A 27,908-nucleotide genomic window follows, 5' to 3' on the forward strand; every position below is an offset into this window, starting at 1 on the left:
CATGCAGAGGATGATTGACAGCGCTAAGACCCGCCTCCTTGCTCTAATTATTTGTTTCTACTCAGGAGAAAGCTTGTCACAACATGGTGATTCATTCAACAAATATGAATGAATATGTAAATAAAAAACAAAGTAATTTTAATGAAAGCAGCTTTAAAAGTCAAAGAGTGAATTAACCAGTTAAAAGAACTAATTAAGCTGTGCTGCAGTTAATCACGATAAAGCACTCTATCTATTTATAAATTACAACAAAAGTGAATTATTTAAAATAGATTTCTTATTATCTACATAACAAAATAAGGATTCTTTTCAATAGTCATATGGAACTTTAAAAACATTAAGCAAATCTATATACGAATGATTATGTCTGGTGGACACGCCATCCCTGCAGTGACACAGAGGGAGCAGCATTATGCTTTGAGATACTTTTATTTTAGGAACAGTAAAGCCGGTCAGAGTTCAGTGGGAATTAAAGGTTCTTGGAGTTCATTTCAGACACTGTTATCAAGTTTTTAATTCACTTTAATACAGGAAAAGACTAACGGCTACATTTTGAAGATATTACTCAACACTAATCTCAAGTCTTTTAGCACTAAGTATCTCAGCTTTCTCAATATTTATTTTACTGAATAAAAACTCCTGTTTCCACAAGTGCCTACACACACATACCAGTCTCACGCCTCCCTTTCAATAGAGGCAGGCTGGGGGGCTTGCACACTTAAACCACCAAACAATGAAAGAATAGAGGGCCAGATTTCCATAACACTATCCTCTGCTCTTGCTATGAAGGACTTGTGATTAAAGTTTTTCTTATGTCAGTAAATCCAGAGTTCATTTTTCACATTAGAAGACAAATGGACCATTAAAAATGACTAAAAACGCCTGCAACTGGCTTAAGTTACGTGGATATGTTGGGCTCTGCCAATATATTTCCAAGGCTAATTGAGGGGCCGGTAGGAAAACAGGGAGATATAAAAAGGGAGTCTTACTGTGGCTGTCAGACAAAAAGAAATTCGGTCAGTGTGCCAGAGGGCAGATGAATGTGTGAGCATTTGTGGAATGTGTGAGAGAGAAATAGAGAAAGGCAATACAACACAAAAAGGGTGAGCAGATAAAAGCTGAGCCAGAGAGAGCAAAGAAATGGATGCTGAAAGACGAGCAAAAATTAGATCAACTGCTTTAAATCACGTTAACACACGCAACGAAAGGTAAAGTTTACTGGAAGCTGAATGAAACCAAGATTTCATGGAGTCTATTCACTCCCTGGGCTCAGATTTCTCTTGTGAAAAACCCATTATGGACTACACTTCTTTTATTAGAACATCAAATATGGGAATAATAAATGATGCTTTTTAAATTAGCTTAAAAAATATAACTTGGGGTGGAAATCTGGTGTGTTTAAGTAAATCCAACAGTCTCAGCATCAAAAATATATTAACAATAGAGACTAAAGAATGTTTGATTATATCTAGAAACTCAACTAACAACCAATTTTAGGAACCAATGAAAATGGAGCCCTCTTTAAAACATGAAACTTCACCTCGGTAACGAGGCAGAGGAAACATTTTTAGTCCTAACGAGACGTTTGTGTGTGTGAGTGAAAATGAGTGGGAGAACAGGAGGAGGTGGACAAGAGAGAGAGAGAGAGAGAGAGAAACTGGTCCAATCCAGTCAGCGGTTGCCCCCAGAAACAGAAAGAGTGGAGGCAAGAAGCACGAGCTGCAGCTGCCTCGTTTCCATAGCAACATGGATGCTGGACAAGTGAAGGAGGAGGCAGAAACTGGAAGCTGAGAGAGATGATCAGGATAAGAGACCAAGTAAGGGTCAAAAGACGAGTAGGTGGCCAGCAGAAGGGTCAATGGCGAAAACTTGGGCCATAAGAAAGGAGGAGATTAGATCATTTATCTTGGTGTCGGAGGTTCAGAGGAAGATTCAGGAGACAGAAGTCGGAGATTGAAGCTCTGACATGGATCCCCACGACTTGCCAACAGATACCGCCACCTTCAGGGGCACCTGGGAAACACACAGTGGGGAAATGATGGCGTCACGTCACAAATGCTCACTCACTCAGCGCAACGTATTCATACCAACTGAGTGTTTTTCTAAAAAATATTTTCCATTTGTAGAAAAAGTTTCCATTCACTGCTAGATTCCTAACAGAAGTTTGAGTGATGTCACAAAATCTGGAAAAATTCAGGGAGGTATGAAAACTTTTTCATTAAACTCATGGTTTATTAACTTTAGCCACAAGGTAGATCCACTTTTTCTGAAAAAAACTAAAGAAAACATGTATTTCTAATGAGTTTGTTCTCAAGGAGACAACAAACCAGGAACAGTCTGTCCGCTCCCCTCACCTTCAGATGGATTCCAACATGGTGGATGTGCTGAAGAGACTCCATGGTGCTTCTCACCAAACCTGCACAAAATAACACATGCAGATGCAAGTCAAGAAGAATATACAAGACAACAATACAAGTTTAGACTGTGTTAATGTATCTGAATACTTAGACTAAAAAAACCTGCCTAAAAATATCATGGATAAAGAGAAGGTGAACTAAGCACCGGTTCAGTCGACACCTTTTCTTTGACTTTGGGTTTTAAGATTAGACTGTTTGTTTTTCAAGTTTTTTTTGCAAATTAATTAAATAAATTTTCAGAAATAAAAATAATAAAAGGTAACCAAAAAGCAAAGCACTGAAATTCAGTTTGTTATGACCACCGGCAAATAGTGTTGTTTCTAAGGAAGTTTGAATTAATTTTTTTATTTATTAAGTATTATGTTGAATGTAAAAGAGACGATTCAGCAAGTTTAGGAGCAATGTAATATATGTTTAAATGTCTGCAGCGACAGACTTCAGTATATCTGCATCTGGCTTTCAACAGATAGAATTGCATAAGTCACCTAATATTATAATAACAAGCATCTAGTCTCAATGTGGTTTTACATGTGGTCAATATATTTTGATATTTTTACAAGTAATATTGCAGTAATATATTTTTGAGAGGGACAAATAAAGTAGAATTCAATCAACCATGTCTAACACACACATAACAAAAAGAGAGACCCTATGATAAAGTTTACATTTGTTTTTGAATAGAATGTTATTTAAATAGTGTGCTTTTTTTTTCTTTAGGTGAAACTGGTATACCTGCAAACTGCTCCACCTGAGAGTCTTCCACTTCATAAAGAAGCTCATCATGAAGCTGTGCTAAAAGCCTGCAGCAACATAAAACATTCAGAAACACATAAAATACTATTTGCTAATGAACAGTTACTGATGACAGCACAGCAGTCTTTTTCAAACAAACCAGAGTGAATGCTTCAGTACAGCCATGTTTACTTTGCACATTGCTATGCTAACACATGATCAGACTGATAAATTTGGCGAATGCTTCGAGTGTGTTTACTCTAGCTGACTGCTTGGCAGCAGCAGTCAGTCTCAACTAATTTAGTTGGCTGGGGAGCCTGAGAGTGTTGTTTCTGTGTTCTGGTGTGAAAGACTCAGTCACTTCTCCAGTGAGACAACAAGACCACCTGGAGGCACACGAAGCTAAGATCCTATGTACACATTACTTTTTCTTACAAATAAAAGGCAGCTAATACGGAGTTTCATTTTTATTGTTGGTACCTGGCAGAGAGCGAGCTGGAGGAGGAGACCAGGTTCAAGATGGTGATCATAGCCATCTTACAGAGATCAGCAGCAGAGCCTGGATTCAGATGAAGCACACAAATACACTTGTCTATTTTCAAAATGAAGCAGGAAACATTCAAAAGTCAAAAGATCATCTTTCCTTTGTGCTTAATAGACTATCAGTTAAATACATTTCAACTTTCTTTCAACACTTGTAGATTTCTCCAGACTTGGGAAATACTTTTATGAAATTCAGGACTTTTTCAGATTGAAAATGAAACCTGCTGCCAACAGCTGGAACAGAGTGGAGCTGGTTCTGACCGGCAGTAAAAGTATCACAGCTCCTACCCTGAACTACAAAGTTGACGGCCTGCCTCTCAGCCTGCATGCGGATCCCCCAGTCTGGGGAGCTGATGTTGGGAAGGAGGCGTCGGCGTCCCATTAACGACACCACATAACCTAAAAAAACAAAACCAAATCAAAACACTAACTAGTTTAACAGTAATGCACACATTAAACACGATGTTCCTCTGAGCAGGGAGTGATGTAGAGGTAGAGTAACACATTATTCTTAAGGATCTGTTTTATTAGAAAATTACGCATCAGTCTAAAAGCAACAGTTCACAAGATGTTTCTAATAAAATTCAGTAATGTCTGCTTGCACTTCCTTAATATTTTAGAGTTCCACAATAAAACATTTATTGCCTTCCAAAAATATTAACGTCCACAGATTTTTAAATGTTTAAAAATGATTTTTTTTTAAAAAAGTAAAGAAGATGAAGATGGGATTTTCCATATAAGCAAAAAGTTGTTATGCATAACACATGGACAGACACATTATTATATACAATTATGCAAAACCAACACATGCTGGTACACATGGGTGACTAGTACATTCCACCAATCTGGACAATGGATGAGGCTTCCACCTGAAATCCTCCAGTAGCCCTTAGCATCAGCTAAACCACCCAGGACATGAAACCTGAATGACCTATGAACACAATCATCCTCAAAAACATCCACTATTCAGTAGGAAGCAGGGAGCAAAAACCACAAATCTGCTGCTCTGCTGACCTCTGGCGCATTCATGTGACCTTTCCCAAGGAATATGACGGTTATTATGGGGCCCAGTAACTGTGATGTTTAGTGAGTGAAAGAATATCCCAGGAAGTGTTTCTGTAGCCAGACAGGTGTGACATGAGTCCTGCTGGAATGTGTTTTCAGCCCCTGATGTTTTTGCTTGGAAAGACATGTAACTAAAAAACAAAACATGTTTTTTCCCCCCATAAGGTTCTTTTGATGGTTTGAACGGGAGTATTAATATCTACATACCCATCTATTCATCCATCTTGCTGTCTTTTTAAAGCTTGAGATCATGTAAAAGTAGAACAGTCTATTACAGTAAATATTTCATCACTATTTAGTTATATAAGCCTTGTTGCTGAGAAATTATTTCAGCTTTTTTTCTTATTCCTTCAAAGTCCTGTTCAGCCATATTTTGAAATTGGCGTCAACATTTTAGCACCACCTATTAATAATTAATATATATAATACATTTTTGTGCTGTATCTTTAAACTGAACAAATTTTAGTTTTTTTAAAAAAAATCTCTCCAAAACGGATCTGCTCGTCATAATCAGGAAGCGGCTAAAATCTTTTAAGGCTGCTAAAAAGCACAAAAAAAAGATTTGATCGTTTCACAGCCGTGAGATGTCGCCAGTCTGTTTTTATGTTTTTACAACAAAGAGGTTGAAGACTCAAGCTGAAGTCTTTGGGACTTTAAAGAAAATGGAAGGAGAAAATCCTCCCTTTGAAAATGATTTTTGGCATTCTTAGAGGTGATGCTGCAGCATTTATCCAAACAGCTTTGATGAAATTTGCATGGTATAAAGAGCAACGGTGAGTTCCCTTGATTTAACATCAAGGGAAAAAAGTCAAACAGAATTTAAAACATGACAACACAACAGCACAGAAAATGCACCTGAATGAAAATCAGTAAACTCTTTTAATATCTTTTGTCACTGTTTTGCTTTCTTACCTTCTCTGTCAGCTGTTACAGCTGCATTGAGACTGGGCTCACCTTCACACCGCCCTTTAAAATATATTTTCAACAAATATGACAGCAGCTGAGCCTGCACGGCTGCCCTCATCTCCGCTTACCCTGCCATCATCCATCCTCCGAGACAAAATATTGCCCTATCAGGTACCAACTGTAAACGTGGCGCAGTGACCGAAACCCAGGAGCACAAATTATTCCCAAGCCCACGCAGTAAGACAGCCAGACAATTTTCTGTCAAGACTTTAATTCTTCTGCCATGCAGAGGACCGTTTTATTTTCATTTTCAGGATGGGATTAGGCCGAGACAGGAAGTAGAATTTAAAAATCAGTGACCAATGAGATAAAAAGGAAGTAGAGAGCAGATTCAAGGTGAAAATAAACCCAGCAGAGATTCTGAAGCTGAAGGTTTGGTGAATTATCGCTCTTCACCTGAGAAGGCGCAGGCCTCTCTGATCTGTGCACAGCATTTTATTACAGCACATCGATTAGGGAGCTGCCTACGGAGAAAGAGGACGTGCAGCGCGAGGAATTGGGTGTGTCACAGCACCAGTCTGTGTGTGACTGCAAAGCAGTATTTAAAAAAAAAAAAAAAATTGATAAAATGAAAAAAAGACGACATGAATAGTACCTAAAGCTTTGATGTTATCCGCCAAACAAGTTTTTTCTTTTCAGAATCCATTAACAATAGTGTTCCATTAAAACACTGTTACACAAATGCATCTTTATATATTTTAAACTTTACCCTTTTTCAAGAAGGCAAAAAATAATCCACCCGGAGTATGAATAATGAGCTTGAGAGACATTGAGCTGCTTGGTCACAGACTGAAATTTTAACCAAAACTGTTTGAAATGAATTAAGGGGATCCAGTTTGGTGCATTGTGACATCATCATGCTTCATGTCCACTCTTGGCTGTGCTCAGCGAGGCTTTAAAGTGCAGACGTCACACTATTTTGTGTGAGCATGTGCAACTCAGAGGTGTGCTGCGCTGGCAGTTCAGTCAGAATATATAAATAAAGTGTCCCGTCGGAACCATCAAACCCTTCCAGTCTAACCCCTCCTTCTTGAAGCACCCTTCAAGTATTGACCCGAGGCAGTTTGTCTCATTCCTGCCAATGCAAGCACATCCTCCTAACTCTTTAGCCAAACACATCCACAGAGATGTGCATGTGAGAAATTCAGAGAGCACCCCGACTGTCAAGAGTGAGGTTAATCAACACGTATACAGCTATTGGACGAAGACAGCTTCTGTCACTGTCACTACAGTCATGGGAATAATCCAGCAGGATTCAGAGACTTGGAGAACCAGCTGTAGCAGAAATGTCTAAAAGCAGCTGCTGCTATCCTACTGTGAAATTCATTTGGTCCCTTTTGTCTTTGCACAGCTCTGTTAGTGTTTCAAAAAGGTTGAGGTCCAGTTTTAACTGAGTTTCTGCGTATACATATACATATATATATATATACATATGTGTGTGTGTGTGTGAGATGTCTTTTAAACAGCGATGTCAGATATACAAACTGCTGATTTTTGATAATGTGTTGTCTCTTGCTGAAAAAGACTGTGTTTAGTTTTGCAGCTCTACTGTGTATTTGTCCTACAACACATTTGTTTCAGTATCGGTTTGTTTTCATATTTAATAACCTTGATGGTGAAACAGTCAGACCTTGCTTGTGGCTCTGCTGGATGGTTCTCTGGATGAATGCCTGGACTTCTCTGTAGGTCTGGAGGAAACTGTCCTGGAAACGACTGGCCTGCTCAACGTTCACCCCCAAAATCCCTGACAGACGCTCACGGCCTACAAAAGTAACATGATGTGGGATGAGAGCCGGCTATAGTAAAACACGAAGTTTATTTAATGCATTCACTGTGAATTGATGCATAGCTTTGAAATAAACTGCACCATTTTCTCAAACACTCAAATTACTAGCAGTGAATCCAGATTAAAAACCAAATAAACTGAACGGATTTATTTTGCCTGTTTCATTTTGATGTCTTTTTCATTGTGTCTGATCAGTCACTAAATATAAAAAGCACTGAGGTCCCTTTGGTAAAGTTTTTACTGTAATTTTCACAAGAGCAGCTTTAAGAGGAGATTATAAAGTGTGACTGGAATAATGCATCGTGATACTTGTGCTGAGAATCAAGAAAAATCCATTAATGATTTAATTATTATTATGACTGGCCTGTTAAGTGGATAAGAATGTGTTCTAAATGTATTGATTTAACACATCTTTGTTCATTCATATTGACATATCATCCACTGTTTTACAACTTTGTTGTATCTAAAAAGGTGTTTGATGAGGTTGGACATAAAAGTGAGGCCTTTACTCGGGCCTGTTGTGTTTTGCGTGCTCTTCTGTGTGTGCAGGGCCCCGCATTCCTGCTGAATGAGGTCAGCACTGAGGTGAACTTTGACCTTCATTACTGACGCCCTCTGCGCTGCTTGCTTTTTTCACACCTCTAGCGCCGCTTTATTTCTTCTTTCCTCCTTTCCTTCACGTTCCCTGCCCTGCACCTGACGCCTTTGTCCCCGTTCAACTGTAAATTTGAAATGGAAAAACTACTACTGCCTTTCAGGTGTGCTCATTCAACACACAGACATAAAAAGGAAAGACATGCAAGTTCAGTCAAATTTAATAAAAGAAAACCTGAATATGTATCTGCTCTGCTTAATAAGCAGACAGTTTACCTTCGACTAACCTTCTTCATGCCACTTTGTTCACCAGCATCTTTGCATTGCGCCACTATTTTCTGACCTATTTGTGTACATATGTCTGTGCATGAGTCCGAAGCGCTGCTGCTGCTGTTGTTGTGCCCCTCCTCCCCGGCCTGATTGTCTCATCGAGAGAGCTTTCCTTGGTATTTAGCAACCATAGCAACGCATCCCTCCATAAAGAGTGGTCTGTCTACGCTGATCAGGATCTCCTCGAGTCCTCCTCCTTTTTGTGTCTCCGTACTGTTCCCCGCTCACCTAAATTGTGATTGATGATCTTTTGCGATTTGTTGTACTATTTCACAACAAAATATGATGACTTATGCTCTTTTTATATGTTCATCTGATTTATTTACAATTTCAGATTGCTGTTGTTTCAAACTGTTCAGACGACAAGAAGTTGAAATGCGACAAGTGCATGAATTTGATTATTTATTGGATGCTCCTTATTAGATGTATTATCACTTTTATTAATACTTTCTTATGTGGCTCTTTTTATTCATTTACAAATATATTTATTATTTTGCTTATGTACTACTGCAACTTTCTTTTTGTTAATTTGTTTTTTTGTTGTTAATGTTACTTAATTGGAACTTAGTTGTAAGCTTTAAATCCCAAACAATTTGCACTTTTTACACCCCGCTGCCATTTTAGTCCAAATGTGGCTCTAAAACTTTAATATATCAAATACTTACAGACTCAAAATGACAAATCTGTACCTTGGTGTTCTAGTAGCTGACCACAACTTTGTATTAAAACAGTAATCTAACAGACATGGTTACACTAACTGGGAATAAGTCAGAGGTGAAACAATAAGAGACAGCCGTAACCCCCGAGGCCCATGATATTTGAATTGGTCATCAACTGTCTGCCAAGTTTTAAGCAAAAAGCTCAGTAAGAATCACCTTGTTGTTGCTAAAATACTACTGTTGGGTCAAATTGTACTCTCTTTGATATTTTCCAAATACTAAAGAGACCATGTAAGGATTCTTTATTTGAATCTTTACATGGTCTTCTTCTATTTCTTACTGTCATTCAGAGAGTATTTTGTTTATTTTGGACCAAACATTCAGCTGAACAGCAGGGTGCATCTTTTCTTTACTCTTCTTTGAATGGCGGTCTGTTCTCACCTGCTCCATAAACCACAGAATATACGATGCGTTTGGCATGCTCCCTGTCTTCAGGAGTCACCTCATCAACACCCACCGCTTTCCTGGGTGACAGAGATCAAGAAAAACACCTTTACATTTTTGTATAACAAATAAGAGTTTGATCTAAAGTCAGTTTTTAATATTTTTAAATACAGCATAAAACAATATTTTTAACCCTGTTTTCCAATGGTTTTTCTTTGATTTAGACTAAGCCTGTCACTAAGGATTGTCTAAATTAGATTACCGGGGTACTGATTATTTTTTCCCCATTTCCTCAGCATTTGGTAGAATTGATTTTTAAACTGTGTGACTACAGTCAAACATTTTAGGTAACATTTTAACAAACTTCTCACAATAATTTGGTGTAATTTTGGCCCATTCCTCCTGATAGAACTGGTGTAACTGAGTCAGGTTTTATAGGCTGCCTTGCCAACACAAGATGACCAAAACTATTGATTCTGTTGTTCTTAAATCCTTAAGCCATTTCATAATCAATTGTTGCTTCAGTATTTCCACATAAAGTTTCATTCCTCTTGATGTCATCCATTTTATGAAGCTCCGGCACCGAAACAGCCCCACAACATGATGCTGCCACCACCATACCACATAACAGGTGATGGTGTTCTCAAGTTTGCGAGTGTCACTCTTTTTCCACCAACTGTAACAATCATTGTTATGGCCAAACAGTTCAGTTTCAGGTTGATCAGAACAAACAGCATGTCTTCAAGAATTAAAGTCTAGTTTATTTGGCAATAAAGTTGTTTTTTGTGTTCAATTTTCTGTTTTCTGACATTGCACAATAAAGATTCTGGATTTAAAACATGATGGTATATTTGTAAAAAAAAATAAATAAATAAAAAAGCTTAAATTTTGTGGTTGATTTTTGAAAGAAAAAAAAGAGAAGAACATCAAGGGCAGGACTTTGCTGTGTAGAGAAAGCATGCATCCACGTCGCTTCAAAAGATGTGGAGCTAAAACGGACGTAAAGGACTACTAAAAGTAAAGGAACCGGGGAGAGGAGTGGTGGAGATGGACATGCAGTGACAGTTATGCGATGTGACTCGGCGAGAGCCGTAGTTCTGCGGATCAGACAGGATGCAATGACACGTCTGCAAAGTGGCATTTCTGCAAAGGCTCATGAGAAACTGCCGTCTCTGTTCAGTGTTGACAGACAGCATCACTCACACACACCCCCACACACGCACGCTAAATTATTGGTGTGTCTGAAGATCCTCAACGCTCCAAGGTTTTCAAAAGCATAATCAGTCAAAAAATCCCTCTCAGGCCGTGTTTCTAATCATCCATATATATTCCTCTGTTTACTCGCCTGTCATATAGTGACTGACTGGGAGTACCGACATTTTAAAGACAAATATTTACCCCCCTGTTGTGCATCAGGCCAGAGAAGTGTTCATACTAGATTTTTATTGCCCCCTGCTGTCCAATGGTCCACAAGTTGCTGATGTTGTACAGTAATTTTATTCTTTGTTAGTACCCCTGGCATAGATGCTTTATTTAAAACCTAAACATTTTCATTGCAGTAGCAATTATTAAATGACTTGTTTAGAAACTCCCTGGTACCAGACTTAATGACACTCTTAATATATCCTCTAAAGTGAGTATAAATGACACATTTTTAAGGTGATCCAGGGATTTATTATTTTGTCAACCTTTGGCCTGTTCTCCTGCAGTACAAAAGAGAATGCAACAGCCCCTCTTCGAAATAGGAAAGACGTGAAAAAACAACATTCAAATAAGGAAAATCTGATTTTCATAAAGCAAGAAAAGGCTGGAAGAAAATAGTTAATTATCCAAACCTGCTAGTGTGTTTAGTCAAAGCAACGATTAGATAGTCAAAAACAGCTGGAGCTGTTGCAAACATAGATCTTGCTGCCACTGAAAGAAGTCTAAAAATTTCAATTAGAGAACTGCTGCAAAGAATGGCATCATGGGATCACCAAGTCTCCATTAGATATCATCGACATGTAAACTATTTCTTTGGAAAGGGCAGCAGGAAAAGCTTTTATATGCCATACCAAAACAAATGTCAATATGTTTGGAGCCTGGAGTTTGACAAATGCTACCAGGGCTTTAACTACAAAATGTCTGCTTTATGAGACCAAGATAGCAGCTGTTTAATCGGCTAAAACAAATAATACATGGAAAAGCAACTCATGCCCACTGCAAAGAACGGTGGAGGATCTTTCTTTCCCAAAAACTGTCAAACTTTTTAAAAACATCATAAAGTTTTTTGTTTGTTTGTTTCAAATGTGACAAATTTTAAATCAAGAATCTTTATAGTGCAATGTCAGAAATCTGAAAATTGGTCATCAGCAGTTATTTCAGCAGAAAATGTTCAAAACCAACAACTTTTAAACTCCTCCATCTTCTAGGAGACATGCAGAAAAGCTGTTTTATGTGAACATTTATTTCACTTCTGTCTTGAGAAAGAATGACTAGAAACAAAAGTTAAGACAGCAAAACATAGCATAAGACCAAAGAAAAGGAAATCAAGAAGTGAGAGAAGGAAGAGCAGATGATGTGAACGCCATACGAGAGGAAACTTTGTGCAGAAGAAGAAGCTCTGACTGAGTAATCCCAGCAGAGCTCAAGTGACACCAGTTAACATGCTTAAAGGTGAAAAGAGTGTGAAGCCTAAAGAGGGCTGTTAATGTGGTAATCTGCTTAACTGGTCAGTCAGCGCTGCAGAGGCGTCTGAGACAGGAGGATTAGTTCAACACGCTACTGATAGGCCGGATCAAAACGATAAACCCGGTGAGTAAACACCGCATACATACGGCGATAGAGAGGAGGAGGAAAACACACCAGTCGTTAAAATACATCAAAAGCAAAACAAAGCAATCACCAGGGTGACGCTCCCAGAAGCCCCCTGGGCATGGAAACGGAGGCAGTTGGCCCGGTCGTCATGGCAACAAGGCGATTAGCGTTTGAAGTAAAGGCAACGGCGAGGCTGAGAGAAGGAGACCATCGGAGACTCCCTGCGGCGCGGCAACGGTCACCTTGGCAGGGGGATCAGGGTGTGCGAGTGTGTGAGGGAGACGCACCACTGAGAGGCCAGCATGGCGAAGACATCGGCCTGCGGGTCGGTGAAAACGCGGAGCAGCTCCGGGTCCGAGGAGAAGTGGGCCAGCAAGCGGAGCTCCACCTGGCAGAAGTCTGTCACAAACACAAACCTTTCAGTCGCTGCCTTAAAGTTGTGCAGTAGTGTGTGAAAGTCTAAAGTCGTCACTCATTCCCTTTGTGCTTTGCTAGTAAGGAGGAAAACTTTCTTGTAATCTCTTGAAAATGTCTTGATTCAAATTTCTTCATGCTTTCTGAACCTTTCTCAACATTTTTTGGAAGAGTTCCTAATTTTTCACACATTTCCTTTCTTTTAAATAACCATACTGATGAAGAATATCTCTAAATACCAAACAGCTCAAAAGGAGGAGCAGAGCAAAAACATCTGTGAGGTAAATAACTGCTAAGATCTCGTAAAACTTGGGTGGAAGGAGAGAAATACCAAGATGCTCTGAGAGATGACGATGAGATGAAAGACAAGAAAAAAGATACAACTGGCTCTGGCTGTGCTGACATAAGCGAGCAAGTTTCTAAAGATACCGTCTTATTAATATTTGATGAGCTCCAGAGCTCTTCCCCGGAGCCAGCCTGGCAGTTCAGAAACATATTGCTGACCAAGATGTGTGGATGTGAGAAAAACAGGCAGGTATAAAGAAAGAAAAACTGTTCATGTCCAGTACGATGCAGGATAAAATTACACACACAGAACATGTGAATATATGATCTTGTGAAAGCCTGAGGCCTGATTATACCTGAAACTGTCTCTATATCGATTCAGATAAAAATAACTCTGACTTCCTGCAAACGCCTTTAAAGACGATCATTAAATCTGGACCAGATTAACATCAAAGCTAATATATCGAACTAATACATAAATAAATGCTTTTTTAAAATTGGAATCAAGTTTAAAAAACAAACAAAAAAAACACCAAACAGCAAGTAAAGCGGTTTAAGGTACAGTTGAACCTCATTTTAAGGTTTGTCACCTTCATTAATATTCACCAGAAAGCGCAGAAATGTGCCCTGTTTTACATTTATCTTGAATTAAAATATGATTTATGTACCAATATTAAAACAACATTTGAACAACAGCCATTACTCATGTCTCTTAAAATCATCATTCATATTCCCTTGAACAACCTTTGGTGATGCACTGCAGCACACCAAAGCTCAGAGCTCATAGATAAAAGCTTAAGAGCTCAATGTGCTTATTGACTGTGTAAAATGCCTCTTGTGGGCTGTGGTGGACGTACAAAGGCTTTCAGGAGGAATGAATTGATCAGCATGCAGAATAAAGAAATCCATAAATATGGATGCAAGAGGGCTACGAAAGGTAAGGTCTCTAAATCCATCCCTCAGACGTGAAAGTCTAAAAAGTAAATACAGAACAGCAATATTACTTAAAGACGACAGCATTCAGTCTGTTTATAAAACACAGAGAGCCTGATTAAGCCATATATAGAGGGCACTGAAATCAACTTACTGCTTCTAAAAGCAAATTAGCAATTGACTAAGTTTGGTTTTTCACACACTGCTTCTATATTCTGGTTTGATTTTGTATATGACACACCAAACTCATCTGTACGGGCCACATTTTAAGACTTGAGATGACCAAATTACTTTCATCATGTCCTTATACATAAATAAAAAGAAATGCACTTTGTTTTACATAAGTTATATAGCAAAAATATCTTGATATTAAAAGTTACATGCGAATAAGCTATTTGGTCAAGACTTTTCCACGGTAAACAATATTCTTAAACTCATCCAAAATTTTATTCTCAGCTAAAATTTTTTTTTTTTTTCTGCCTGCAACAGCAGCAATATATCTACTACTACACACATTAAACACACATGGTCTCATCATTTGACATGATTGTACTGTTCAAAACCTTTTGGTTTGCTTGAGCAGAAATGGAGAAATGTCTGGGTAAGTTAAAATGTTATAAGTCGGGCTCGTTGTCAGAAGATGTGAGTAAGTGTCCATAAGAGCAACTCTTGGAGCATGGTTGTGCAGTGAAAAGAAAAAAAGGATTTGAAACACAAATTCACTTTTAATCACGTTTTATTTTGGGGGGAAAGCTGAAAGTTAAATATGAGTAGCCTCCCCTAGGTCTGTTTAGTATATATTCTTAAGAAATACATTTACAGATAAGGAACATTCACTGAAATGTATCACACTAGCAAGTGTTACCAAATAAATCTATAGGACTTTGAAATTTAATTGAACCAACCTTTACTTTCCTGGAGAAAGCATAAAACAGCGGGAAAATCAGGGCTGATTCAACAGCAAGAAATAGACTGAATGAAAGTAGCATTCACAATGATCATAGGTGTACCTTCATGTCAAAAAGAATAAAGCGATGTGCTTTTAATGACAGAGTTGGTGGTTAAATTAGATGTGTTAAATGCATATATCTTAACCAAGTTGTTGTTGGTTGTTCTCTGCCTATGACCGTATGCACTGGGCTCCTCAGAACGGTTGCATGTGTTCATCTCTTCTAAGGACCTAAACCGAACCTGGCCACGTGATTCAGAACGAATCCACAGGGAACACGCAATGCCTTTGTTCTCACTTTGGCTACGCTCTGGGTTTTTTCTCTCTCTCTCAATATCTCCCACACACCAGCAGGAACAGAAAATATCTGAGTTCAGACAATTAAAAAATAAACAAACACGAACACACCGCCTGCAGTAGCACAGGGAGAATGTTTTTAAAGTTTAGCAACACAAACTTTGTCATGATGAAAGAGGTTTTGGATGTCTGGATTTGTAAAGACCGTGAACAACTCAATATCTGTAGTGTTAAAGTCTAAAACAGGCAAAGGAACAGATCTGAACAACAGCTTGGACGGAACATGAAGGCAGCATTTCTTTGAGGGAAAAACATAATTTCTGTGATAAGCTTGTCTCTAAACACAAGCGGTAATGTGTTTGTGTCTGTGTGCTTTTGAGGACATGACTATGCCTGCTGGAATGTCAATGCAACTCTGTTCAAACTCAGTGTGCGCATATGTGGCATCCTCCCTCCTATCCTGCAGCTTTCCTGCAGCTAACCCTGTTTTATCTGTCTGGTTACGTAAGAGTGTGACTCTGTCAGGCCCAGCAGACACCCAGCAGCAGACAAACCTTTTCCAGGCTGACAGTGTCCCAGCGTGCTCCCTCGGCTGGTGCAACACAGGCGAGCAACAAAGACTTAAATGACCTTTTCCAAACAGAGGCCACGTTGGGACAGTGGGACTTTTAAGGTGAACGTAAATCTGAACGGAAACCCTTGACATATTTAACCGGAATAAGTTCACAAGAACTTCTCTCAAAGAATCAGAACTCAGATTAACCTTGCAGTCAAAATATTCATTCATTAACTCCCAAGTCAGAACTACTAATTATGCAATCTACCTACTGGTCCACAGACAATTAAGAACCACAGCCACTTGGCACTGTAAGTACACACCACTCATATTCCTACCTTCCATCTTCCAACTCATGTAATTTTCTTTCTTTTATCAAACAATAAAATTTGACTCTTTTCTTTAAAGTGGTCAGAGAATGTGATACCTCAGTCTGATTGTTTTAGTAGGCGGATAATGGGTGTTGTTTTACAATTTACGCCCTGCAAATAACTTGTATAGGGAACACCTTTGTGTGTTTAGTGAATATTTAATCAAGAATAAATCATATTTCAAAATATTCTGTCAGGATTACACTCTTTAGTAAATGCACAGCACGTACTGCAAAATAAAAATGGCATTGAAATATGTTACACAGCAAAATATTATCCTACCCGCAGCAAGAAAAGTCCAGCCCTCCCGGGGAACGAACATGTCTCGAGGATGAATCGTCAGAACCTCCTCCTCCTTTCCTATGAAGATCAAACAACCATCAATTAATGAGAATGACACCAGCAAACCGAACGCTACCTGAGACATATATAGTCTGAAACCAACATTGAATGACTTATTGCAAGGTTAGCTTTAAAAGCAACATAACATCACATACATTTACAGCAGTTATTGTTCATCAGTCCAAGAAAGATGGAAGACATTTTATAATTAAAAACACTGTTTAAAGTGGTTAACTCGGTCTAATCTCGAACCATAACTGAACAAACTGTGTGTGCTGTTGCAACCACATGCACCAATAGAGAGCTGCTGACATCAAAAACCTGGCCACACACACACAGGTATAAACATATAAAAGTGGAACTAAGCGAAACTGTTGTGATCGCTGTCTAAACCTCTCCTTCTTGGATCAACGTGATAATGGATAGAGAAAGAAGAAGAAGGTATGAAAGCAGCAGAGGACTGATGACAGCGAGCCCTGAGAATCAGAGTCAGACAGGCATTGAGGTCAGGCTTAGAGCTGCAACATGTCAGTGTCCATCCATCTGCAGGTCAATGCAGCAGGTGGATGAACATATTCTGTTGTTCCACACACCGGCCAATTTCTGTTCTCTTTTGCGCTGTCAACCAATGGGGTGAGGTTTTATTCATACGACGTCCTCCGCAAAACAGGAGTTTATAGAAACTAATTAACATCGTTCTTAATTAGAAGCAGCTCATCTGTCAAGCAGATTCAGACTGTATATTTCAGCTACATCATCATCTGTAAGTCATTTAAAATATATTTCATCACGTTAGTTGTAAAATCTGCCAAATAAGTCAGACCCCATAATATATATATATATATATATATGCAGATTTTTAAAGAAAAGTTAATTGCCATAGCAGAATTGCAACTGAAATAGTTCCCACAGTTCTCGAACAGTGATTATATTTCATTAATATTGGGTAAAAGATGCACACTGTTCCTCATCCAGCCCATCGAGCAGCTGGGTCAGTAGCTTCCTGACTCAGATCACATCTCTCTCACTTTAAGGCCGAAGTACGTAACTTTTATAAAAATATATTTTTTTCCCCCTTGTATTTCTTAAAACTGTCACTATGTCCTGACAATAAAAAATAATACAGATAATCTGTGGAAAAAATCTGACTCCTCTACCTTTTTCCTTTGGTGTTACTGCCATATTGAGAAACAACCAATCAAAGCCAGGAGGAGGGTCTTAGCACCGTCATTAACGTTAGTGTATGCACTGCTCATACCCTCCTACTTGCTCTGTGCTGTGGTACAGCTTCCCACAGTGGAACAGGCTCAAGATGTCTATCCTATGAAAATATCAGCAATTTTCTAGATGCCATAAATGTAGTTTATTCTGTATTAGCCATTACTTCTGGATGTTAGACGGATAATCAACCTATGACCCTATTAGATAATTACATATGTTAGATTTGGGAAATCAACCTATTATCAAACAAAAGATAAAATAATGAGAAAATGATTCGAAGCTAAGAGTGATCATCCTAGCCTCATGGATATTCTGGGCTTCTTTATTGTTATATTTGGTGCTGAGTCATCAGATTACCTAAGCCTGCAATTTTAGACAATTACTGTACTGTACTGAGTGGTTTTAAAACTTCCAATGAGTAAATCGAAGGCCACACTGGAGGGAGACAGATAAGTATGAGACACCGTTGAGAGTTTTTAGCAGGGACCCTGTAGACTGCGGCTGTAGGCTTTTATTATCCTCATAAACCCTCTTTGCTGGCTCCCTTCTCATCAGTTTCTGCACACCTCAGGAGATCTCTGCCTCACCCACACATAACCTCAACATTTATCACTGTTGAAATAGAATTTTAAAGTAGCACAATAGTACACAAGTTAACTTTTACGTTAAGATAAACTTAGATACAAATCCAAACTAAGACAACTGGTGACTCTGAACTTACATAAATTTCTAATCAGAAAGCAGTCTTATACTCCCTAAGGAACATTTCAGACAGGGAGTGTATTGGCTATCAGAGCAATAAATTCTTTACTCAGGGTTGAATAGTTCAGGCAAACATTAAAAACTATAGAAGTCCGTTACAACATATAATCCAACATATTAATATATTTCTTTAAGCATTAAAAAGCATGTTTTTAATTAGTTAGTTTTAGATCCAACTTATAGTTAGTATTAAGCAATACATTTTGTGCGAGTTTGTTTAAAAAACACCAACTGGTTTCTTGTTGAATCATTTTGAGGCAGAGATAACGCTCCAGAGGTCGCCTAAGAAGGAGGCTGGTATGAGAAGCGCTGGGTGTTTGAGTAGGTCTCAGAGGTAATAAAATTAACATTTAAGACAGCCCCCACAAAGGAAAAACACACCTCCTAATGCATATATTTAAATGAGGAGAATACACATTCTTATAAAATGGTTTGTTTTACAGCAGAAGTTCGAATCTCTTTGTGCTGAGTGAGAGTTTCCCAAAGGATGCATCTTTTGTTTGTTTCTGTTTCCCTTTTTACTCAGTTAATTGTTTCTGTTTTGTCATGTCTTGGACTTTTGATGATCTAGGTGAGATGCTTATTGTAACATTCTTCTTGCATTGATTTTCTCTGGATAAAACTCTGGATATCTGAAGTCTGACGTCCTATGATTGCTCTTTCTCCCTGCATATATTGAGACACAGGAATTCAGGATCAGAGGATTGAATTAATGAGCTAAATTAAGTTATTCCTCATTCTAATTCTTAACATCACACCCTCATCCTCTGAAATGTGTGCTCGGGATGTTCCTCTGTGTGTGTGAATAGGAATGACAGTGCGTTACCTTGAATGTACTGGTTCTGGCTGATTTGAAGCGGTTGCCTTGGCAAAGCTTGGAAGTTCTAGTTAAGAGGAGAAAAACACTTTATCAGTCAAAAAGAGGTGACAGCTCCACGTCTGAGCACATTTTTATTAAGATACCTTATTCTGCAGTTGAAACTAATCTGGCTCTACATGAGAATTAATAGAATTGCAGACATCCTCATTAAGCTCTATTGACATAGTAAGGAAACAATGAAATATATTAGAAGGATCAAGTGTGAATAAAGGCGGGTGTTATGTCATTTTACCAACCATCTGACATCCAATCAGAATAAACTTTTCCTGTTTAAAAGCAGTTAAGATTGCCAAAAATATTTCTACTTGCTAAATTTATTATTTTAGAGTGAGTTAAATCTTTTATTTGAATCATTTTACCTGAAGGAAAGAAGTTGGCAAATAAATATGCACCTCCTGATATCAGGTGTTAAAAGTATTAACTACCGTTTGCAGACAACACTGGCAGTGTAGCATCTTCAGATCCAACCTATTAAAATCCCAACATTAAATAATAATCATCGTACTTCCTTCTTCCTTTACATTTTGTTTGGCCCAGACTCAGTCTTCTTACTCACCTTAGCTTTAGGTTTTACAATTTACCCATTTTGTCTCTGGTAAAGAAACTTTGTGAAGTTGGTTAAATGCCCAATGTTGTTAAATGTTTTTCTGGTTTATTCTGACACACCCCACATTTTGAAAAGCCCTGGCGTGAACTCAGATTTGAAGTCTATTTAGACAATTTTACAATATTAATTAAATGCCACAAACTTTGATTCGTGTATTTTTTTTCTACATACTTTGATAAAAAATCATTTACAACAATCTAATCCAATCTACTCATATACTTCTGTACAGTCAAGAGGTAATGCAACTCCATTTATACGCAGGAGGTCACTCAAAGGTTGATCAGCTCTCACACTCGGACAAATTTCAGAGTACACCAGCTTAAATGGGGATTAGAACAACCAATAGAGAAAAAGGGTACAATAATTATATAAAGCTATTTCAGTAAATGTACCTGGACCCAACAAGCAATCTGAATTCTAGTTAAAACATTCAACCTTCTAAACAAAAGGATAAAGAACTAAAATGATAAAGCTTCTGTTGCACATAAATGTTCAAGCATATCCCCAGTTTGATGCACTGCAGAAAAAGAACTAGTTCAAACTCAGCACTTTCATTTCAATCCCTGTTAATCCCATTTCATCCACCCTTTCAAATAACCGCAAACACACACAAAGAGCAAGAGAATGAGGATAAAAAGGGATGTAAGGATGCTTAGGGTCACTTTCAAAGATGAGAAGGACATCTAAACCTATGTGAACACATCGAGCAGACTCATGAAAGATTAATATAGATTAGGAAACCTGAAAAAGAAAAAAAGACCACATTGGTAAAAGCAAAACTGTGTTTCTCTTCATGGTGTAAATCCACCTCTTCAGTTTGAATATATAGTGGGAGCAAATGCCTCGAAAATGTGTGAGATCCAGAAGAAGAAACATGTCCTTGTTTCCACTACCTATTCATTATTTACTAGACGGGGCAGTAAGAGTGCGTGCCAATAAAGACGACAGAGAAGTAGGATATGGAAAGACTGGGCATCAAATACTGCTGTGAAGCACAAAAGAAATAAACACACTCACACACATTCAGGTTCTGTTGAAAGGGACTCGAGGTTTGTGAGCATTGGGCTGTATGGATTTTCAGTCCTGTGAGGTCACAAGTGATCCAGTGTGTAAGAAATAACTTCTCCACTTGTGCTGCACAGCGACATGAACGTAAATCAATGGGAATATACTCACACTACATCCAAGACGCAGACCAGAGTGAATTACCTGCAAGGCAGTCAACTCAGACATTCAGTTCCCCAAGATAAAAGCTTCTACGTTTGGCTGAACTCGTTTGATTATGACAAGGCAAGATGATGCGAGTTTGGGTTCGTTACGCATCTTACGGTCTCAAATGCAAAGTACGATCTGAATATCAAACAGTAAAGATGCAAACACAAACAAAAATACATTGAGATTGAAAGTTCAAATAAAGTAGAAAAAAGAAATGAAAGACAATCCAAATGGAGACTACAGTATATGTAGAGAAAAGACATTTAAAATGAACATAAAAGGTAAGTTTGCTCAGCAGACACAAGCTTGTATTAAACTGCTGGTGAAATCAAAATCTTTCACACACTTATATATATGATTTGTTCATGAATATAATCTTATATTCATAAGAATATAAGATTATTTATGGACAAACCAATCCAGTCAGTGCAGGAATGTCCAAGGTCACAGACATCAACACTGTTTAGAACTATATATAGAGACATGGACTAATTTACTGGCACCTCTGGTAAAGATGTGTGAAAAAGTCTTCCCACAAATTCTTCCTCTAAAGAAGCAGCACACTCACAAAGGGGAAAATTGAGAAAAACCTTTAGATTGAGTACATTTATTGAGAACAGGAAAAAAAAGCTACATAAGGAAATGCTTATTTGGTTTTTTTTACAAACTCACCAGAGGAAAAAACATTCTGAGTACTCTTAATAAAGTATTTAAAATAATTTGAGCTAAAGCATTGCTTCTAATTTAGACTTTATGCTATTAAGTAATCTAATTAGCAATCCACAACTTTCTGTTTTCCTGGGGTAAATAGACAAAGGCTCACAGCGTTTTGTCCTCTAAGCTGTTTAAGGACCTGGATTTATCTAGTTACTATGCAGAGTAAACAGGATGGTAGAGAAGGTAAAAAAATATCTACAAAGCCCACTGGCCTCTAGAGACCTGAAGGAAAGGGCGTCTTGGGGTCATCAAATCTCCATAGCAACTATTTGAGACTATCTACATGCTAACTTGTTGTTTAGTAGCACTATGGCTGGAAAAGCATTTTTCAGGCCAACCAAATGTAAATGTCTTATTGGTATTTTAACTTGTGTATTTTGTTAAATTGAGATTAAGATTTAGTTTTTAACAGAAAACAAAGCAGGAGGATGCAGTTTGAGACAGAATGAACATGTGAGAAAGCAGCCATAACCACAGTGAGGCAAAGGGGAGGTTTTCACAACCAATGATTTTGCATATGTTGTTCCCTCTTTTCCCCTAATAACAGCTCAATGGTCTAATGACTCAGTGACTGGCTTCCCCAAAAAGCCAGTCTAATGATGCATCATTTCAAACCATCTGCTTGCGCTGACAAAGTGAAGAATAGCGATTTTGAATCAGTTCTGGCTGGAATACTCATGGCAGCTTGGGGTAATTGGAATCATTTGCAGGTAGAAGGCAAATAAAGAAACAACAGGTGATATTGTTTCTGTGCTAATGAGTGTGCAAATTAGCCTTAATGAGATGCTCAACTGAATCACAAAGTGCTTGTTTTTTCTCTGTTCAATGTGGATTTTGCTCAAGATTTCTCCAAAGTTGATCTAGTTTATTATTCAAAACAATTTGCTCAAAAAGACGAGTTTTGTTTTTGCTCATTCACAACTTTATTTTGAATGCATGTTAAAATATTCATACTCGACGAAATATTTAGCATTTCGCCACGCTGCAGCCATAAGCTCCAAAGCATTTTTTTTTTAGGTACATACTTGTTTGCATACCCACACAAGTATGCATGCAAGAATTAGCAACACCAACACACACCGCACCCACTAAAATCCATCTGCTCAGCCCACAGAAAGACTTCTGGTCTTTAGGCGCTGTAGTCAAAATGAGCGGTTCATTAAAAGGAAGCTTGTGGGTTCAGTCCGTGTTTTAGGGAGGGAAAAAATGTAAACTTATGTGATGTTATACGAAAATCAGAAGAAAAAAATGAAAGCAAACATTTCAAGAAAAACATTTGTGAACAAATCTGGTTCATATTTGGGTACAGTTTTCAGATTCCTCACTAATATTTTAATAGGAGAAAATTTCTGAATAAATTTAACGGGGCCTTCCAAAGTGTGCCCGTCAGTTAGAACCCAACGTTCTGACGCTAAACATTTGCATCAATGCTAACGTAAGCTACGATGTCATCAATAGCACGTGGATAGTCACAAGCATTTGAGTAACATGGACCGATTCTATTCGGTATGTTAAAATTAGTGTATAACCTAAAATTAGCCAAAATGCAAATGTTAGCCAAAATGATGCCAGTGGCATGTGGAAGCGTTACTAGCATGTTGTGTTACCTTAACTTTCTCCATTCAGTGTGCTAAACATGGCTAATAAATAATAAAAATAGCTAAAAAGCTTATTTGAGGAAAAAGGCTACAGCTAATCCACTACCAGAAAATGCACTTATCTCTTAGCAACAGCTAACAACAACAAACCTTGTTATTGCTAAAAAAATATATATATAAGATTTATTTTGCTCTTTTGAAATACCACTTATCTAATACTAATTTAACAAGAATTGTGCATTAGGTGAATTTGGCAAAAAAGTGAAAATGCTTGTTGACAGACATTCAACACAAAAGTTAAAATCAGATTATACAATTAATTATACAATTAAAAACCAAATTAATTCTTATTAATTTGGTCATTAACACATATTAATAACAAATAATATTATTTTTATAAAACATTAGCTCTTTTGAAATACTGCGTATCTGCTTAGAAACAAGACATTTACAATTGGTAAATTTTGCAAAAAGTAAAAATAAGATGTTCACTTCGTGGCCCCAATAAAATAATAATATGGTAATCTTAACTGGCCTCACACAGGAAAGGTAAAGAAAGTTCTGTTTCTTATACAGTGTCCATCAATCTTTCAAGGATCTCCACTTGTTCACCCTATAGCACCAATAATGCTCCAACATTCAGATATGAAACAGAGCAGCAAGTCAAAAACTGTTTCACTGTTTTAGTAAAAAATAAATTTAAAAAAAAGGAGAGAAAGAACTTAAGACTTAGGTAGGTGTCAAATTGTGCAAATCTGTCAAAGAACAAAAAAACTAATCAAATGAAAAAGGATTTCTACTTAAACGACTCGGGGGCGAGAGTATTGTTGAGTTTGTGACAGAAAATTAGTAGAAGGAAGAAGTTCAATCTAATTAGGCATCATGTTTGTCTTCTTCAGATTCAAAGAATGAATAGGAGAAGGAAAGGGCAAAAAAACTCCACAGAAAGTTATACAAATAATCATAGAAGAGATAGGCAAAGTTTATAACTGTGAAAGAAACATATACTGAATCACCAAAGTAGCAGGCGAGATTAACATGTCAAAGGAAATGAAAAAGAAGTGCATAGCACCAGCAGATATTACCACCACTGGGGATCACACAGACTGCATGGCATTTTCAATTTTTTAGATCAAAACATGAGCTAGCTCTGCAAAGACCTACTTCTGCACAACAGATTTCTCACAGTGCTGCTTTTATGTCTCCTCTGCTTTTTCTGCAGACTGGGATTACCTCGACTTTGCTCATAACAGATGAAAGTCACATCCCACTTCAACTCTCCTCATTTTCATATTAGCATCTGAACTGCATCTGTGAGTGGGGGCTGGCTGCACATCCTCTCTATTTTTAGTTTAACCCTTAAATTAAGAGATTTTTTTCTGTCTTCCAAATAAAAACTAAAAACAATAAGTAGTGCTTTCTACTGCTTTGTGCTTTATTGAACTGTACATACAAGGCTTTACGTTTACTCACAATTGTGGTAGAGCCACATAGTATTCGAAGTAATTTAAAAACAGAAGCAAAAATTATATGTGCTTAAACATCACAACCACCAGAGGCTCTGAACTTAAAATAAAAACAAAAACTAGTTCTATTTTATTATAAAATCAATTAGAAAACAAATCCCAACCCTCATGGCCCATGATCAAAACCAACTTGCTCATATCAACACAGGTACACATAAATTACTGCATGCAAGCATTTAAGCAAACAACCTTAATGTGATGATCAATCAATTTCTACATTTGCGTTTGAGGAGCTGAATCAGAGTGGTTACACCACAGCACACCAGCAGTCACATCAATCATTTACTAGCAACACAATCAATTCCCTCTACACCTCCTTGGCTCACGAATCGCAAAGGGAGACTGGACAAGTCCAATAGCTTCACGCAGAAATAGATGTGTATTTCATTCAGATGAGAGTTGAAATACAAAGTGAAGGAACTAATTGACCCTGACACGGGGGGAATGTAGAAATGAGCTATCGATCGTCACATATCAGGAAGGAGTGGTCAGGCTTTATGGTGAAAGTAGAAAAGATGTAGGGCATGTGTCTGAGTCGTCTCTTGATATTCGGGACTGTGATAAAATATCGAGCGCCTACATTTCTTAGTATTTTGTGCCTCAGACGCTGGACTTTCCTTGTAATATTTTTAAAGTGATTCTCCTCTAGGCTGTTTGGAGATTTCTCAAAGTTCTTCTTGAACTTTGACTTTTTTTTCGTTCTTTTTCAATTTCTTACAAAGCACTATTTTCTGAGTATTTAGCTCTATTTGTGTTTTTGTGCAGATTTGAAAGGCTGGTTTAAAGGAATATAAGCCACTTTATTTTGGTGCTGGTCTGAGGGGTTTTGTGCCAATTACTGAAAGATGTTTGAAACTGGCAGAAATTGCAAAGATGTTTAAATAGCCTTGAAATTAATTGATCTTTTATGGTAGATGAAAATAAAAAGTCATGAGTTAATAAAAATTTCCCAGATACTCTGATAATCTTAAACTTTTTAATTTAAATAGTTTAATTGTTAAATTGTCAAAAAAGTCACAGATGTTATAGTAAATAGACATTTTTCCGCTGTGAGTAAATACAGAAAAAGATTTTATGCAAAAATGTGAAAATGTTCTGTGAGAGTTTGGTACTGCAATCAAAGACAAATGCATTTTCAGGCTTTCTGGACATCTTTTCACATATTATTAACATTTCTGGAGGCTCTGTATGCAAGTTTCTAAAATAATTTAGGAAGGTTGAGGGAGTAGGCAAGGTAAAGGAAAAGTCACCAATGCTGGAAATATTTTTCAAACTATTTAAAACTATCACTTTTTTGAAATATGTACAAGTTTCTATCAGCTCAAGGAATAATAATGAATTTTTCAACAGCACTGTTTTCCTGACTCCATATAAAGCATTTTAATGCAACACTGTTATTCCCTTTCTGAAAAACACAGGCACATTTAGGATTTTAAAACTTTCTCTTCTTGTCTGGCTCATAAACACAGCTCACTGAAACCCTCGGTTTATTATTTCGTATAAAAGCAAAAACATATGTTCTGTCACCATATTTTGAACTAGTTATTCAATTAAAAAACAAAAATAGACGTTCAGAAACAAACTCTGAAACGTTATTAAAATGTTCCCTGCTTCATTTACATAATTGTTCCACACTAATGATTTTCTTCTGTCATAAAAAACAAAGACTTCAAGTAAACTTCACATGATTTAAATTCTTCAAAGTTTTATTGAGCCTTCATATTATTCTAATTGCTACATATATTTAAATATTTTAATATCTTAACTTTAAGATATTTGTTTGTATACTCTGCAGGATCTTACAACTACAATGCAAGTTGAAAAGAGTACTGCTGGCTGAAGTTCAGCACCATGGAAAGCTCCACTGAGTCGGACGACAACACATGAAGACAGAGACGAATCAACCATGTTGGTTGTACTTACAGGGTGTTTGGCTGATATTCTCCCAGTCACAGCACTCGTCTGGTGCCACGTAGAAGAAATGTAGTTCTGATGTATTGAAATGGACACAAACATACGCAAAGTTAAGGTGATACTAATCAAATCAAACAGGAGGACATTTTATCCAGAACTGTTCCATGTAGCTTATCGCTTTCCAGTTCCAACTGAGAAGAACAGCTGAAGCCACCATCAGCTTGTGGATTAGTGTGTTTTTGGCCATCAACCTTGCCCAGTTTGAACATTTTGTTAAATTGTAGCTCCAACTACACGAAGAAACAGAACTTCTAGCATAACAATGATCAAGTCTGCCGTTAAGTGATGTAATTTAAACATTTAACTGCAACATAAATTGAAGAAACAAAACAAAAAGGAATGTTTGGACAAGATGCCTCATCAAAAGACACATCAGGATTTAAATTTTGTTATTTAGAGTCGTTTTGTTTGTTTCCACTTTAAATTCTTTCTAATTCCAGATTAGGTTTGCCACTGCATAATGCCACACATGTAAAGGAAGGGATTTGTATGCATCTCATTATGTTTTTTTTTTCTGTCTGGGATTGCTGCCTGCTCTGGCTAAAAGACCACCAAATGAATCACTTTCACCATCAGCCAAACAGACAGCCTTTGCAGGTTCGACAACAGATTTGACAAACAAAAGCTGTTGCTCCCGTATGTGAGGTTTGACTGAGGCCTATTTGAAGAGACAGTCAGATGAAGAACTTTCCTGACTAATTAATACAATGCTGGCATGAAAAGAGTGTGACAGCTTTGGGGAACTATCTCAGACAGGGTGTTTCATTGCTTTGCTATTACAAATTGTCAGTGATAGAGTTCGTTCCAGTTTGTTTCAGGAGGAGTTTGAAATTGTTTTATTGTTTTACTAAAAAACAAAAATCAAAGCTTGATCGGGACATTGAGGTGAAACAACAGACTGCTTTTATAAGTCTCTCGGTCCAAACAGA

At 37.6% G+C, this 27,908-nt stretch overlaps 1 protein-coding gene across 1 annotated transcript in view; it reads right to left on the minus strand.

The window, feature by feature from the left end:
* Positions 1 to 396: 396 nt before the first annotated feature.
* The window catches only part of LOC129379520 (HAUS augmin-like complex subunit 3), a 46,796-nt gene continuing 19,284 nt past the window's right edge, over positions 397 to 27,908 (minus strand). Inside the window, exons 18-28 of the mRNA XM_055060340.1 lie at positions 26,929 to 26,994; positions 19,289 to 19,346; positions 16,420 to 16,497; positions 12,620 to 12,731; positions 9,534 to 9,616; positions 7,354 to 7,485; positions 3,981 to 4,091; positions 3,630 to 3,708; positions 3,150 to 3,217; positions 2,355 to 2,416; positions 397 to 2,013 (exon numbers count right to left, since the gene is read on the minus strand). Of these exons, the coding sequence (XP_054916315.1) occupies positions 1,933 to 2,013; positions 2,355 to 2,416; positions 3,150 to 3,217; positions 3,630 to 3,708; positions 3,981 to 4,091; positions 7,354 to 7,485; positions 9,534 to 9,616; positions 12,620 to 12,731; positions 16,420 to 16,497; positions 19,289 to 19,346; positions 26,929 to 26,994 (930 nt within the window). The 3' untranslated portion in view covers positions 397 to 1,932. The remainder of the gene's footprint in view (positions 2,014 to 2,354; positions 2,417 to 3,149; positions 3,218 to 3,629; positions 3,709 to 3,980; positions 4,092 to 7,353; positions 7,486 to 9,533; positions 9,617 to 12,619; positions 12,732 to 16,419; positions 16,498 to 19,288; positions 19,347 to 26,928; positions 26,995 to 27,908) is intronic.

Source organism: Poeciliopsis prolifica, unplaced genomic scaffold (genome assembly GCF_027474105.1).
Source record: "Poeciliopsis prolifica strain line A6 unplaced genomic scaffold, Auburn_PproV2 SCAFFOLD058, whole genome shotgun sequence".
NCBI lineage: Eukaryota > Metazoa > Chordata > Actinopteri > Cyprinodontiformes > Poeciliidae > Poeciliopsis > Poeciliopsis prolifica.